Here is a 15,188-nt window from a genome sequence, read left to right as displayed (position 1 = left end):
GTGTGTGTGTGTGTGTGGGTGTGTGTGTGTTCTTTCTCTGCAAAACTCTAGATAGTGATCTTCTTTTGCCACCTTGTGACAGGATGCTGCAGCAGGAGAAGAGGAACACGCTGCTGAGGCAGCTGGAGGAGGCGACGCGCATCACCACCTACCTCCACTCGCAGCTGAAGAGGTTCATGCTGTTTGTCTTCACTGGAGGAGGAACAGTTCTCCTCCAGGAGAACATGTGATCAGGACATCAGGATGTTCCTCTGGTCTCTGATCATGTGACTTTGTAAAGAACCAATCAGTGTTGAGACCAACAGGAGAGCTAGTAACGTTAGCAGCACTGCTAATGGAGAACCAACAGGAGAGCTAGTAACGTTAGCAGCACCGCTAATGGAGAACCAACAGGAGTGTAATCTAGTAAAATGTAGCGTTGGTGATGAACTAGAATAAAATGACGAGAGCAAAAATGAAAGTAATAATCTAAACATTCTCCATTCCTCCTCTTCCTCCTCCTCCTCTTCCTCCTCCTCCTCCTCCAGCCTGTCTGCCAGCTCTCTGACGGTGTCGTCCAGCAGCAGTCGTGGCTCTCTGGCTTCGAGCCGTGGCTCGCTGGCGTCCAGCCGCGGCTCGCTGAGCTCCATTAGCTTCAGCGACATCTACGGCCTCCCGCAGTACGAGCGGCCGGACGGCGGCGACGCGCCGGACCCTCACCTGCGCTACCTGCTGCCGCCGGAGGCCGCCGCCGCCATGCACGGCCCCGACCCGCTGACGAGCCAGAGCAAGAGCAAGCGCTGCTCCCGCGACGCGCCGCAGTCGCTGGCCTCGCTCTCCTCGCGCTCCTCGCTGTCCTCCCTGTCGCCGCCCAGCTCCCCCATGGACACGCCCTACCACGCGGCCGCGCTGGACTGCCCGCTCGCCCAGATGACGGAGGAGTACATGGAGCAGGCGGGCCGCGGGCTGCTGGAGGGGCTGCGGGCGCAGCCGGACGCCGCCGGCTCCGCCCACCAGCCGGACGGCAAGAGCCACAGAGACGCCGCCGCCACACCGAGCGGCTTCACCTCCACAGGCGAGTGAGATAAGATAATCCTGTATTAGTCCCACAGTGGGGAAACTACAGCAGCAGTGCACACCAAGGTGTACCATGTGTATACGACTCACACGTACCATGTGTATACTACTTATATGTACCATGTGTACACTACTCACATGTACCATGTGTACATGTTGCGGCTGCAGGAGTCACTCTGAGGGGGAACAGCGCCAACAGGAGCGGCCGGCGAGCCCGGAGAGTCTCCGCCGGCGTGTCGGAGGACGCTCTGGCCACGGACAGCGGCGTGTTCGAGGCCTGGGGCAGAAGGTGGGAACATAAACAACAACCGGCTCTCTTTGGAGCGACTCCGCCCCCTAGTGGCAGAGGAGCGAACCTGCAACACCAGATTATAATGTTTGAATCCTCTTGAGGGCAAAGAAATGTTTAAAGATCTTAAAGTCTGAATAATCTCAGGTAGAAATATCACACGTACACAGAAATAGTTCAAATAGAAACCAAAGTCATGGGAATCCATTGGTCCTATGTATATGAACCCGTCAGAGAGGAGCTAACGCTTGTTTCCTCTTCCTCCTCTCCTCCTCTTCCTCAGGCCTGAGGAGTCAGACGAGGTGTACATGAAGGACCTGAGCTCTGTGAGCGAGCCGCTCCAGATCCAGCTGGGTTTGCTGTGAGTATTCTCTCTTTCTGTCTCACTCACTCACTCACTCACTCACTCACTCACTCACTCACTCACTCACTCACTCTCTCTCTAACTTGTGCATCCTCTCTGCAGGTGGGAGTCCGGCTCTCAGTCTCTCCGGCTTCACCTGCTGCAGCTCAAGAACCTGACCCGGTCCAGTGTGACAGACGGCTGCAAAGTGTGAGTGCAAAGTTCTCCTTAAAGAAAAACACTTCACATGTTGAGGGACAAAGAACATTTAGTTTTTACAAGCTTTTAGAAACAGGAAGTGTTAAAAAAAGAAGCAGTTATATAAAATAGGTTATGAATATGAGATGTGCATTGTCCTGCTCACCACCAGGGGGCGGTCACACAAAGAACAGGAAAGAAGAACGAGTGTAACTCAGATATGAACACAGACCTCCACTACAGGGAATTATAATTATAAACTCATATTCATAAACTACTTTATTCCCTTTAAACAAACAGGTCAAGTATTAAATGTCTTGTAAAGAAACTAAAAGGTTGAATCTCCTGTAAAATATTTGATTTGGCTGATAAAACACCAACAAGACAAGTTTAAACAGACATTTTAAATATTTACTCGCATGGAGACATTGATCCATCCTGTTTCTAAAGATGCTAAAGCTAGCCGCTGACCTGCGCTCCCCCAGGTATGTGAAGGTGCACCTGGTCCCGCTGGACGCTGGCCGGGCCTGCGCCTTCTACTGCTGCACGGCGCTGGACCCGCAGCCCCAGATGAGCTTCAACGAGGGCTTCCGCATCCCGGTGGCGGCCGGCGGGCTGGCGGCGTGCGCCCTGCAGCTGTCCGTCTGCGCGCTGGGCGCCCAGGAGCCGCCGGAGGAGGAGCTGCTGGTGGGTGGGGGCGGGGCGCGGGCTTCTCCAGGTGGCGCGCGGCGCGTTGACGGTTCCTAAACGGGTCGGTGGTGTTTCCGCAGGGCGCGGCCCGGCTGGCGCTGGCCGACTGCGAGGGCGGCGTGGAGATGGCGTACCACTGGCTGAGGGTGCGGCCGCTCGGCGGCACGCCGGAGACCAGCAGACCGGACCAGCAGAGCCACCGCAGAGCCACCGAGAGCCACGAGGGCCACGAGGACCAGGAGGACGAGCCCGGGGCCCGAGCCGCGGTGAGGAGGCCGCTGCTCACACCGGTTCAGACCGGAAGATACTATGACTTCACATCCTGTCACATTACTTTTAAACATGATATAATAACCTTTTTATGACTTCACATCCTGTCACATTACTTTTAAACATGATATAATAACCGTTTTATGACTTCACATCCTGTCACATTACTTTTAAACATGATATAATAACCTTTTTATGACTTCACATCCTGTCACATTACTTTTAAACATGATATAATAACCTTTTTATGACTTCACATCCTGTCACATTACTTTTAAACATGATATAATAACCGTTTTATGACTTCACATCCTGTCACATTACTTTTAAACATGATATAATAACCTTTTTATGACTTCACATCCTGTCACATTACTTTTAAACATGATATAATAACCTTTTTATGACTTTTTTCAACGTACTCTAGTATTTTTTTACTATAGAGTTTTTTTCAAGATGCCATAAAATTACTTTTGTATGACTAACATATGATCACTTTTTCATAACCTTTTCCAACATACCGTAATATGACTTTTTTCAACATACTATAATCAATTTTGTTTTTTCTAGATAACTTTTTTCAAGATACTATGACTTTATTTAATGTACTGTAATATTTTTTTAGGAAAAAACACTTTTTATGTCAACATACTATATTATGACACTTTTCTTTAACTTTTTGCTATGACTTTTTAAATATGCTATAATAAGCTTTTCATGACTTTTTTTAACGTACTAGTTTATTTTTTAGTAGTTATTTCAAGATACTATAATACTAGTTTAAAATATATTATGACTATTTCTTTTCAACATACTATAATACTTTTTGTATGATTTCAACAAACTATGACTTTTTCATAACTGTTTTCAACATACTGTAGTTTTAATTCTTTTCAACATATCTTACTTTTTTAAAGGTACTAGGACATTTTTTAATACTTTTTTGACTTTTTTTACATACTATGACTTTTTTTTTACTATAGTTTTTTCAAGATAATGTATTATTTATTTAAAAGATATTATGACTTTAGTGTGACTAACATACTGTAATAATAATTTTAATTTTTTCAACATATCTTACTTTTTTAAAAATACTTTGACTTTTTTAACGCTATAATACTTTATAATTATTTTTTTAACATACTGTAATATTTTTAGAAGAAAATTCAACGTACTATAATATTTTTTCAAGATGCTATCACTTTGTTCAACTTTTTTTTTTTAACATCATGAAACTTTTAAAAAAAAAATTCAACATACTATAATATTTTAGTATATTTGGCCAAAAGAAAGATTTTATTCGACAACATGATCAGTGTTTCAGTTTGTATAGTTTTATTTTACCAAGTTATGATGAATAAATACAGAACAATAAGTACAAATGTGTTTGAGCTCAGACAACTTTAAGAAATATTTCAGTCAAAATGTTTACACACACACACGCACACGCACACACGCACACACACACACACACACACACACACACACACACACACACGCACACACACACACACGCACACACACAGGTTCTACCAGTGTGTGTCATTAAGCTGTCCATCACTCGCTGCTTGAGATGAATTCCTTCTCGTCCTGAGTCGTTGACAGGAATGCGTCTGGCGGCTGAACGAGCGGCTCTGCGCCGCAGGGCGGGCGAGGAATGCTGGAGCCGGTGGTTTGATCCTCTTCTCCTTCTGCCGTCACAGGAGACTCTGCTGCCGCGCTCTTCCTCCTCCTCTTCCTCCCAGCTGGAGCAGCTGGAGCAGCGCGAGGCCGAGCTGAAGGACGAGCCGCCTGAGAGGTGAGCTGCAGTGTTTTCATACGCTCACGGACACCTGGAAGAGTTCTGTGAACGTGTTATATTCATGTGTTCATTAAGTTATAAATAATGAATCAGCTTTTAGAAGAAAGAGGCTCAAAATATCAGCAGCATCCATACAGGCATCTATATAAAGAGATGCATATATATATATATATATATATATATATATATTAGTTTTATTTTTAAATACTACATTTTATCACTTTTACTGTCTACACACACATTTCACACGTTTGATCATGAACGTTTAGTTTAAAGTCATGAACGTTTGGTTTAAAGTCGTGAACGTTTGGTTTAAAGTCGTGAACGTTTGGTTTAAAGTCGTGAACGTTTGGTTTAAAGTCGTGAACGTTTAGTTTAAAGTCGTGAACGTTTGGTTTAAAGTCGTGAACGTTTGGTTTAAAGTCGTGAACGTTTGGTTTAAAGTCGTGAACGTTTGGTTTAAAGTCGTGAACGTTTGGTTTAAAGTCGTGAACGTTTGGTTTAAAGTCGTGAACGTTTGGTTTAAAGTCGTGAACGTTTGGTTTAAAGTCGTGAACGTTTGGTTTAAAGTCGTGAACGTTTGGTTTAAAGTCGTGAACGTTTGGTTTAAAGTCGTGAACGTTTAGTTTAAAGTCCTGTAAAGTCGACGTCAGACTGTTTGTTCTCTGCTCCGGCGTTCTGGAGATAAACTCGGCGTTGCGGCTGTTTTTCTGTGTTTTGCGTCTCAGGAGCCGGCAGGCGGAGTCGGTGGACAGCGGCTGCAGCAACAGCGCACCGCCGTTCGCGGCGCCCTTCCTGGAGGAGGAACCGTGTGCAGAGCGCGCCGGCAGCGCCGCCGCCGCCACCGGGGGGCGCTGCGAGCAAACGGGCAGCAAGCCGTCTGCGGTCAAGGTGAACGAAACGTCTGCTGCCGGCGTTCTGTCGATGCCCGTGACGCCGTCTCAATAAGTGTGTGTGTGTGTGTGTGTGTGTGTGTGTGTAGGTGGAGAAAGCCACCATGACGGAGGTTCCGTTCCCAGAGCCGTTGAGGCCCCGCCCCAAAGAGAGGGGCGGCCGCTGGGGCCACGCCTCCCCCTTCATGCGCGGCAGCACCATCGTGCGCTCGCAGACCTTCTCACCTGGAGCACGCAGCCAGTACGTCTGCAGGGTGAGTGTGTGTGTGTGTGTGTGTGTGTGTGTGTGTGTGTGTGTGTGTGTGTGTGTGTGTGTGTGTGTGTGTGTGTGTGTGTGTGTGTGTGTGTGTGTGTTTCTCCACACTAAACCCTGACTCTCCCCCTCAGTTGTATCGCAGCGACAGCGACAGCTCGACGCTTCCAAAGAAATCTCCCTTCGTCAGGAACACGCTGGAACGAAGAACGCTGAGATACAAACAGGTGAGCTGGTCACCTGGAGGTCACCTGGAGGAACTCATGAGGGCTGTGTCTGAGCTGTGTGTGTTTGTGTGTGTGTGTGTGTGTGTGTGTGTGTGTGTGTGTAGCAGCAGTCGTGCCGCTCCTCCCTGGCTGAGCAGCCCACCAGGACGTCTCTGGACCTGGAGCTGGACCTCCAGGCCTGCAGGACGCGGCAGCGGCAGCTGACGGAGGAGCTGAGCGCCCTGCGGGAGCTGAAGCTGCGTCTGGAGGAGCCGCACGCCGCCGGGGCGCCAGCGGGGGGCGCCGAGGCCCCGCACTGGGCCCTGAGGGACGAGCGCTTCGGCTGCCTGTTCAGAGAGGCCCAGAGACAGGTGAGGCCCAGGGGCAGGTGAGGCCCAGGGGCAGGTGAGGCCCAGGGGCAGGTGAGGCCCAGGGGCAGGTGAGGCCCAGGGACAGGTGAGACAGGTGAGGCGGGTGAGGCCCAGACGCGGCGCTGGCTGACCTTCTCAACACTATTATTTAATATAGATGCACTATATTATGACTTTTTTCAATAGAATATGAGTGTTTTCCACTTCCTGTCACATGACCTTCCCTCCTGCCTCCTCCAGGCCGGGCAGAGCCAGCAGGAGCAGCGGCAGGAGGAGGCGGCCGAGCGGCGGCTGAGGAAAGCTTCCAAAGAGGTTCTGCAGATGAGAGGCCAGAGCCACAAGGAGCCGCTTCCTGTGCAGACGTTCAGGTCTGCAGCCGCGCCTCCAGAGGCTCTGAGGCTCTGAGGCTCTGAGGCTCTGAGGCTCTGAGGCTCTGAGGCTCTGAGGCTTTGAGGCTTTGAGGCTTTGAGGCTTTGAGGCTCTGAGGCTTTGAGGCTCTGAGGCTTTGAAGCTCTGAGGCTCTGAGGCTTTGAGGCTTTGAGGCTTCAGCGACTTCAGAGTCTTTATTTTGAAAGTCGTTCTTTGTCTTCCTGTCGTCCGCAGAGAGAAGATGGCGTTCTTCACGAGGCCGCGGTTCAACATCCCTCCTCTTCCCGCCGACGACGTCTGAGAGTTTGAGACGGACTGAACATGAAGGATCGGTCTGACTGTTTCTTTTTTTAAAAACATTTTACATTTTTTCTGAGCTCATGAAGTACAAAGTTGTTTTTTCTACCAAGGACTCGGGAAGAGGGGAAGGGGGGGGGTGACACGCACACCTACACACATTTACATACACCTACACACACTCACACTCACACACACAGATGATGGTGAAGATTAGAAGGTTTCACATTTTTCAGAAGTGTTTGTGCGGTTTTTCTTACAAACATGAACTCACTCTCACGGTTTCTGGGCGTTTGTTTCCTTCGGGGCGCGCGGTGCAGCTCGGTGAGGGAGCACATCTCTTTCCTCCTGAGCCACTCGTGTTGTTTTGTGCTTACAAAAGGCTGGAAGACGGGAACAAAAGCATCTTTGGACAGATTCACTGTACTGTAACTTATTTTATAGTACTTTTCCTTGAAGGAAATAAATACAAATAAAAACGCTTCCTGCTTTTTTTAAGTGTAGCTTTTGAACAAAATAGCACTTGGATGTTTTTACATGCAGTTAAAAGGAGCGATTGTTTCTGTTACCTAATTCTTAAGAGTTATTTACATCAAATGTCACTTTGTAATCCACTTTTTATTACAGATGCCATTGTGCCCTTTGTTATGTTATTAAAATTAATATTATTACTTGTACTTTTTCAATATATGGATGAATATATGAGACACTGTATTCAAGAGTATTATTATTTTTTATTTGAATGCTGTCTGTATGAACACTGCAGTGTTACCTTGTGAAGAGAAAACAGACCATTAAACTCAACTTGCTGCTCAGCTTTTTAAACCTTCTGCAGCGTTTCTGTTAATGTGTCACATGAACGCGACGTGACCCAGATGGGGCTCGAACGCCCGAGCAGCTCCACCGCACACTTCCTGTTCCTGAGATTATTCATCTAGAGATGCTTTAATTCATCTAGAGATGCTTTATATTCATCTAGAGATGATTTATATTCATCTAGAGATGCTTTATATTCATCTAAGGATGATTTATAATCATCTAGAGATGATTTATAATCATCTAGAGATGCTTTTATTCATCTAGAGATGATTTATAATCATCCAGAGATGATTTATAATCATCTAGAGATGATTTAATTCATCTAGAGATGATTTAATTCATCTAGAGGTGCTTTATATTCATCTAAGGATGATTTATAATCATCTAGAGATGCTTTATAATCATCTAGAGATGCTTTATAATCATCTAGAGATGATTTATATTCATCTAGAGATGATTTATATTCATCTAGAGATGCTTTTAATGCTCTAAACCGCTCGGACTACAGGAAAGAACTGATTCAGCTTAAATTCACCTAAAGTCACCTTTACATTATGCCTGATTTGCATATTTAAACATTAAACTTGTAACACAATAATTCCTCTTCATGTGAAGGTTCATGTGTTCACCTCTTCACCTGTAGAGTCTTCAGTGTCACTGAACTTCTCTTTAAAGACGTTTGTTCACATTCAGACATTTACACTTATTGATAAAACATGGATTTATTTTATGATTTATTAAGTGAATCAAATAGATTTCATGAACTTCCTCTAGAAACATTTGACTAATAACAATAATTTAGAACCGGTATTTATTCATTTATGTCCTGGAAATGTATGAACAATATTAAGCTAATGCTAGTAGCTAGTAGCTAGTAGCATGTCTCATCTCTTTAAATTGGTTTCAGGACTCGAACAATAAACTTTGTTAAATTTCTCTCTTGAATTTATAGAAAGTGAAAAACTCAGCGACGCCTCGTTTACCTGAAAAACCTTTTTATGAGGAACAAATACATGAAAATAATATAATCTTAATCATTGAATATATCTCTGTTTACAAGATCAGAAATATATTTTGACACAAACTTTAAAATATTTCTTGAATCTGTCTCAACTTTAAAAACATCTGCCATGAAAACAAAATGCAACTTGTTTTACTCTTCAGAAAACAACAACAACAACAACAACATAACTGTCTGCATGAGATGTCCACCGTCACGTTGAAGCTCCACGGGTTCATTCAGCTAATAAATCACAAGAAACGTTCAAGTCCCATAAAATATGAAAAAAATATCCTGAGAATCAGAACTTTTTAAACAAAAGTCAAATAAAAGCACCAAAGAAACAACCGGCTGCTCAACTGGAACTTTTCTGTGAAATACTTTGTTTTCAAAAGGCACAAACGATATTTACGACCATAATTAATATCAATATTTCAGGTGGAACGTTCCCTTAAAGAGACAGTTCACCCCAAAATAAAAACAATGCAACGTTATCGGCTTTGAATCTTGTTAGCATTACGTTAGCTTCACGGCTCGTAGCCCCCCGAGGTTCTCTAGATGGGGTGAGGTTCTCTAGATGCGGTGAGGTTCTCTAGATGGGGTTCTCTAGATGGGGTTCTCTAGATGGGGTGAGGTTCTCTAGATGGGGTTCTCTAGATGGGGTGAGGTTCTCTAGATGGGGTGAGGTTCTCTAGATGGGGTTCTCTAGATGGGGTTCTCTAGATGGGGTGAGGTTCTCTAGATGGGGTTCTCTAGATGGGGTTCTCTAGATGGGGTGAGGTTCTCTAGATGGGGTTCTCTAGATGGGGTTCTCTAGATGGGGTTCTCTAGATGGGGATGGACACGATGGTGGGCAGCGCCCCGATGGGCGGCGGGTTGTACTTCTCGACGCGCATCAGCCGCCGCAGGACGTCGTCGCGGTGCAGCGGCCACTCGTACACGTGCGTGTTCTGCAGCCAGTTCGGGACGTGACACTGCGACAAAACACACAAACAAACAAAAATAAACACACAAACAACTCGGTGGCGTCGCAGAGCGAGCCGAGTCGCTTCATCACCTCTGAACTCACCTTCTTGGCTCCGGGGAACACGATCGGGATGAACCGGAAATTCTTGCTCCCGTTCTGTATGAACTCGTTCTGGAGCTGCAGAGGAAACAACAACAACAACAACAACAACAACAACAACAACGTCATGACGACCACGAGCTGAGAGTCTGTGGTTCTGTGGTTCTGGGGTCCGGGTGGAGGCGAACCTGCTTGTGGATGTAGACGGTGTTGAAGGTCCGCTCGTCGTTCTCCAGACCGACCGGCGACGCCGTGACGCTCTCGTAGTACTTGGGACTGATGATGATGATGATCAGGTACTCTTTCTACAGTAGAGTGTGTATAAATACATGGATTCTTTACCGGCTGCTGGACTTCCTGTACATCAACCTGTGAAGGATTGTCTCATCGTTACCTCGCTGAGGTAGCGCTCCATGAAGTCGATCTTGCTGATGCTCCTGAACTGCTGCTCGAAGATATCGATCTGAAACGAATCGTGACGTCTGTCAGATAAACGTGTCCCGCCCCGTGAGATCAAACCCCCGGCATCAAACCCCCGGCATCAAACCCCCGGCATCAAACCCCCGGCACCAAACCCCCGGCATCAAACCCCCGGCGGCGAGCGGCGACCACCACGTACGTGCGTGTCGAAGCCGTTGTGTCGCAGCAGAGCCACGAAGTTGATGACCTCGTTGACGTGTTTGTCGTCGTCGGATTCGTAGGTGACGAAGACTCTCCCTGTGGAGAGCAGAGAAAACCACGGCATGATGATGATGATGATGACAATGGTTGTGATGAAGATGATGATGATGGTGACACTCACGCTGCTCCAGCGACAGCGGCGCGCTGTGAGGCGGCTGCTTCGCTTTAGGCGGCGCGACGCGTCCGCTGCAGGAAGAGAATGTTTTACAAGAGTCAGGAACACGAAGAGGAAGGAGCTCGTCAACCAGGACGAAGAGTCAGAAGAAGGAAACACTCACGGCTGCGAGTATCCGGCTGCAGGACGTCTGCAGGCGCCCAGATCTGAAGAATGAAGATCATAGAGAGTTATGGAATATAATAACTATAACACAGTTATAGAGTTACAGACGCGACGTCAGCAACATGCGACACGAGAGAGAAATATTAGTTTTAATCTTGTTTTTCTGTTTAAAACGATAAAGTCACCTGACCAGCAGGGGGCGACTCCTCTGGTTGTATAGAAGTCTATGATCAAGTCTGTGATCCTCAAGGCCGTTGTCATTTCTCGGGGTAAATACTTTTTTTGTCAAAGCAGCCCACCGCCTTCCTGCATCTGAATGACAGGAAACTAACAACCGTCAACTCGACCGCTTTCTGTGGTGATGAGAAGACTCATGCGATCAGATTATTATCTCAAACTGCTGGGCTGCGTTGCATCATCGTTTAATGCTCGATGATGTTATCTCCTCTGAGCTGAGCGAGAATGCAGCTTCAACAAATGAAGCATAGACTTCTATACAACCAGAGGAGTCGCCCCCTGGTGGTCAGGAGAGAGAATGCAGCTTTAACACATGAAGCATAGACTTCTATACAACCAGAGGAGTCGCCCCCTGGTGGTCAGGAGAGAGAATGCAGCTTTAACACATGAAGCATAGACTTCTATACAACCAGAGGAGTCGCCCCCTGGTGGTCAGGAGAGAGAATGCAGCTTCAACACATGAAGCATAGACTTCTATACAACCAGAGGAGTCGCCCCCTGGTGGTCAGGAGAGAGAATGCAGCTTTAACACATGAAGCATAGACTTCTATACAACCAGAGGAGTCGCCCCCTGGTGGTCAGGAGAGAGAATGCAGCTTCAACACATGAAGCATAGACTTCTATACAACCAGAGGAGTCGCCCCCTGGTGGTCAGGAGAGAGAATGCAGCTTTAACACATGAAGCATAGACTTCTATACAACCAGAGGTAGTTGCATGGTGGTCCCCCCAAAGGGGCGGGGCTTCACCTCCCTCGAGTCTCCCCTACAGAGGCTTGACTCACCGTACGGGCCGTACGCCGGGTGGTACGGAGGCCACGCCCCCGCCGGCCCCCCGTTGAAGCCGTCCGCCGGCCGCAGGGCGCAGCAGGCCGCGCCCTGCGGCGAGCACGAGTACGGGGACAGCGTGTGGTGGCACAAGTTGCCCGACGGCGGGTTGGAGCACAGCGAGAACGGCTGCTCCAGGCTGCTCATGCTCGGGCTGCGGCGGCCCGGCAGCGACACAAACTTGTACCCCGACAGGCTGCTGTCGTCCCCGGAGAGGCGGGACGGGTCTTTGCGGCTCATGGCGGACGGCAGGCTGCCGGCGGAACCCGACCAGCTGCTGGCGTAGCTCGGGTGGAGCCAGGCGCCGTCGGCCCAGCTGGGGAACGGCGTGGGCTGGCTGTAGCCGGCGGGCAGGCGGCCCGGCGGCTGGTAGCAGCAGAAGCCGGCGGAGTCCGGCCTCGGGCCGCCGAACCGGGAGTCGTCGGTGAAGACGGAGCGATCCGGAGCCGGCCGGTGGGCGTCGGGCCGGAGGGCGGCGCCCGGCTCGTGGACGCCGCCGGCTTGGCGCTCCTCCGTGCTCATGGTCTCATCGTCCTCCTCCGGCGTGTTGAGGTAGCGGCTGACGTGACTGAGGGAGGAGAGGACTCGTGAGTTGCATGAACCTGATACAGTTTGATGCAGAGAAACGTCAGAGGTTCTCGTCTCTCTGTGGCCACGAACGACGTCCGCTCAGAAACACGACAGCCAAGAGAAAGAAGATGTTTGAAGCCTCACGGAGACGTCCATCACCTGCTGGCCGCTGAAGGGTGGAGGGAGGCGGGCAGCATCACTGGGCCTCCAGCCGCCCGCGACCACCAGCGCCCATCAGAGGAACCTGGAGGCAGAGAGACGGCAACATGGAGGAAGATCGATACAGAGGTTAGCCTTTAGCTTTAGATGTTAGCTTTAGATGTTAGAAGTTAGCTTTAAATGTTAGCTTGAGATGTTAGCTTTAGATGTTGAATGGTAGCTCTAGATGTTAGCTTTAGATGTTAGCTCTTGATGGTAGATTTAGATGTTAGCTTTAGATGTTAGCTTTAAATGTTAGCTTTAAATGTTAGCTCTAGATGTTGAATGTTAGCTCTAGATGTTAGCTCTAGATGTTAGCTCTTGATGGTAGATTTAGATGTTGGGCCCACGCTGAAGGTCGGTGAAGCGGCGGCTCCCACGCGGGGACTTTTTCTCTGATGTCCGCCGGTTAAAACTCACGTGTGGGAATAAAGAAACGAAACCACAAAACTTCCAAAAAGATATAAAAAACCTTTGATGTTAAAAAAAAACTTGGTTTGAACCCCATGACTGTCCTATTCTAGACATTAATCACATTAAAGAAAAACTACAAGCATGTTTACAGTATTTAAGCAGGATTTACAACATTTTAACCAGTAAAAGACTCAAAACAATGAGAAAGTTATTCAAAATAATGACATTTAAAAATAATTAATCTTTAACATCATGAGAAACTTGTTTTCTAAATATTGGCTGAGTATCTGTTTTTTGTTGTTGAGATACTACATTATATTATTTGGGTATTTTGGGGATCTTGTTTATTGATCTGTCTTCATGAGCAACACGTTGGGTCAAGAACCTTTTTTATGAAGTACAAATTACAAAAAGGTTCTTGACCCAACAAATGCAGATTCATGCAGAAAACGTGTTTCCAGTCACAAAGTGGAGCCAATGGTCTGAAACCAGCAGAGTTCCTGTAACCTCTCTCTCTCACACACACACACACACTCACACACACACACTCACACACACACACTCACACACACACACACACACTCACACACACACACACACACACACACACACACACTATAAATTCCTGTTGTTTGCGCTTTCCACTGACCCAGAACGCGTCCTGTGGGTTCGTGTTGGCGCTGCTTCATGCACACACACACGCGCGCACACACACACACACACACACACACACACACACACACACACGTACACACACACGTACACACACACACACACACACACACACACACACACACACACACACACACACACACACACACACACACACACACACACACACACACACACACACACACACACACACAGTGTTTGTGCTGCTTCACGCGCAAAAGGTGAAGAAAGAGCTGAAATCTCTGTGGAGACTTGAACGCATCTTCTCCGGCAGCTCGCGAGGCAAAACGGATCAAAAAAAACTTGAAAAACTCAGTAAAACGTCGCGTGACAGGTTACACGTACTCGGTGTGTGTACAAGTACACGGACAGGTTGTGACATGACATAACTCACCGTCGATGACTTCAGGTGTCCTCCAGGTGAGCAGCGTGCTCGCGCGGACACGAGTCAGAGAAAAGGTGAACAGAACAAGTCAAGAAAAAGATTAAAAAGTAGCGACTCGTTCTGTTTGATGTGAACGAGCTCAGGTTTCCTTTGATGTGTCCGCGCGAGACGGACCAGAAACATTGACGCGCGAGAGCTGCTCACGCACTTCACCCGCAGGGGAGCCCCGCCCCTCAGACACGCACGCGCGCACACACAGAGACAGGCATACGCACGCAAACACACACACACGAACACAGAAAAACATACAGACACGCAAACACACACAGACAGGCATACGCAGGCAAACACACAAAAACACACACACACACACACGTTGTGTAATCTCTCAGTAAATCAGAGTCAACATTAATAACCGGGTCGTTTAATTTAAATTAAATTAAATTAAATGAAACTTCCTGTGACGCAACCTGTTGCTTATAAGTATATTATAAATATATAAATATGATCAAGTCTGTATTTAATTTATTTATGTTATTGTTTATGTCTTCTCTGCTTTTTGTTCTTTTTTTCTTGTATTTTTCTAAATAATATTATTTTGTTTGTTTTATTCCTTTAAGGAAAAAGTGTACAAAAATAACATACTTTTGGATTATGTCAAATCATTAAAATAAAAACATTTAATTGAAAAAATAGAGCTAAACGAAATATTTCATACATTTTTAATGCAAATAAATTTCTCATTCAAATTCAGCTTTAACAGTTTTTCACCAGTTAATTGCTTTTTAATATATATAATTTAAAAACTGCCATATAAAAGCTAAATGTAACCCTGGACGATGTAAATAAAATGTAATTAAAAACATTTCAGGCTGATTCAAGTCATGATTACTCAAACTGATAAAACCAGACTTCTGTAATAAACTTTAAAAACAAAAACATCCTGTAAGACAAACAGAACATCTGAGTTTTCAGTATTCCGTTCCAGACGTTGAACTGAACAGC

General features: G+C 46.8%; 2 protein-coding genes across 3 annotated transcripts in view; one reads left to right on the top strand and one right to left on the bottom strand.

Moving 5' to 3' along the window:
* Positions 1-7,860, top strand: part of wwc3 (WWC family member 3) — an 18,402-nt gene extending 10,542 nt beyond the window's left edge. Inside the window, exons 10-23 of one of the 2 annotated variants that reach the window (XM_068593090.1) lie at positions 83-172; positions 528-1,054; positions 1,225-1,345; positions 1,629-1,706; positions 1,812-1,898; positions 2,372-2,573; positions 2,657-2,842; positions 4,550-4,644; positions 5,376-5,538; positions 5,630-5,794; positions 5,928-6,020; positions 6,128-6,370; positions 6,611-6,738; positions 6,974-7,860. In XM_068593090.1, coding sequence (XP_068449191.1) covers positions 83-172; positions 528-1,054; positions 1,225-1,345; positions 1,629-1,706; positions 1,812-1,898; positions 2,372-2,573; positions 2,657-2,842; positions 4,550-4,644; positions 5,376-5,538; positions 5,630-5,794; positions 5,928-6,020; positions 6,128-6,370; positions 6,611-6,738; positions 6,974-7,040 — 2,245 coding nt within the window. In that variant the 3' untranslated portion in view covers positions 7,041-7,860. Of the gene's footprint in view, positions 1-82; positions 173-527; positions 1,055-1,224; positions 1,346-1,628; positions 1,707-1,811; positions 1,899-2,371; positions 2,574-2,656; positions 2,843-4,549; positions 4,645-5,375; positions 5,539-5,629; positions 5,795-5,927; positions 6,021-6,124; positions 6,371-6,610; positions 6,739-6,973 lie in introns of both variants that reach the window. The other variant, XM_068593089.1, reaches the window with a different exon arrangement.
* A 1,109-nt stretch (positions 7,861-8,969) lies between these two features.
* Positions 8,970-14,318, bottom strand: traf3ip2l (TRAF3 interacting protein 2-like). Its single transcript, XM_068593065.1, has 10 exons — positions 14,193-14,318; positions 12,674-12,758; positions 11,902-12,512; positions 10,881-10,923; positions 10,724-10,788; positions 10,541-10,638; positions 10,316-10,384; positions 10,110-10,226; positions 9,925-9,999; positions 8,970-9,829 (listed from the first exon to the last, which is right to left on the bottom strand). The coding sequence occupies exons 2-10, from the start codon at positions 12,709-12,711 to the stop codon at positions 9,683-9,685; spliced, it is 1,263 nt and encodes a 420-aa protein (XP_068449166.1). The 5' UTR covers positions 12,712-12,758; positions 14,193-14,318; the 3' UTR covers positions 8,970-9,682.
* Positions 14,319-15,188: the final 870 nt, after the last annotated feature.

This window comes from Clinocottus analis, unplaced genomic scaffold (assembly GCF_023055335.1).
Source record: "Clinocottus analis isolate CAN_PGR_092001 unplaced genomic scaffold, fCliAna1.0.p SCAF_28, whole genome shotgun sequence".
NCBI classification, from domain to species: Eukaryota; Metazoa; Chordata; class Actinopteri; order Perciformes; family Cottidae; genus Clinocottus; species Clinocottus analis.
This window is presented reverse-complemented; position numbering and strand designations above follow the sequence as displayed.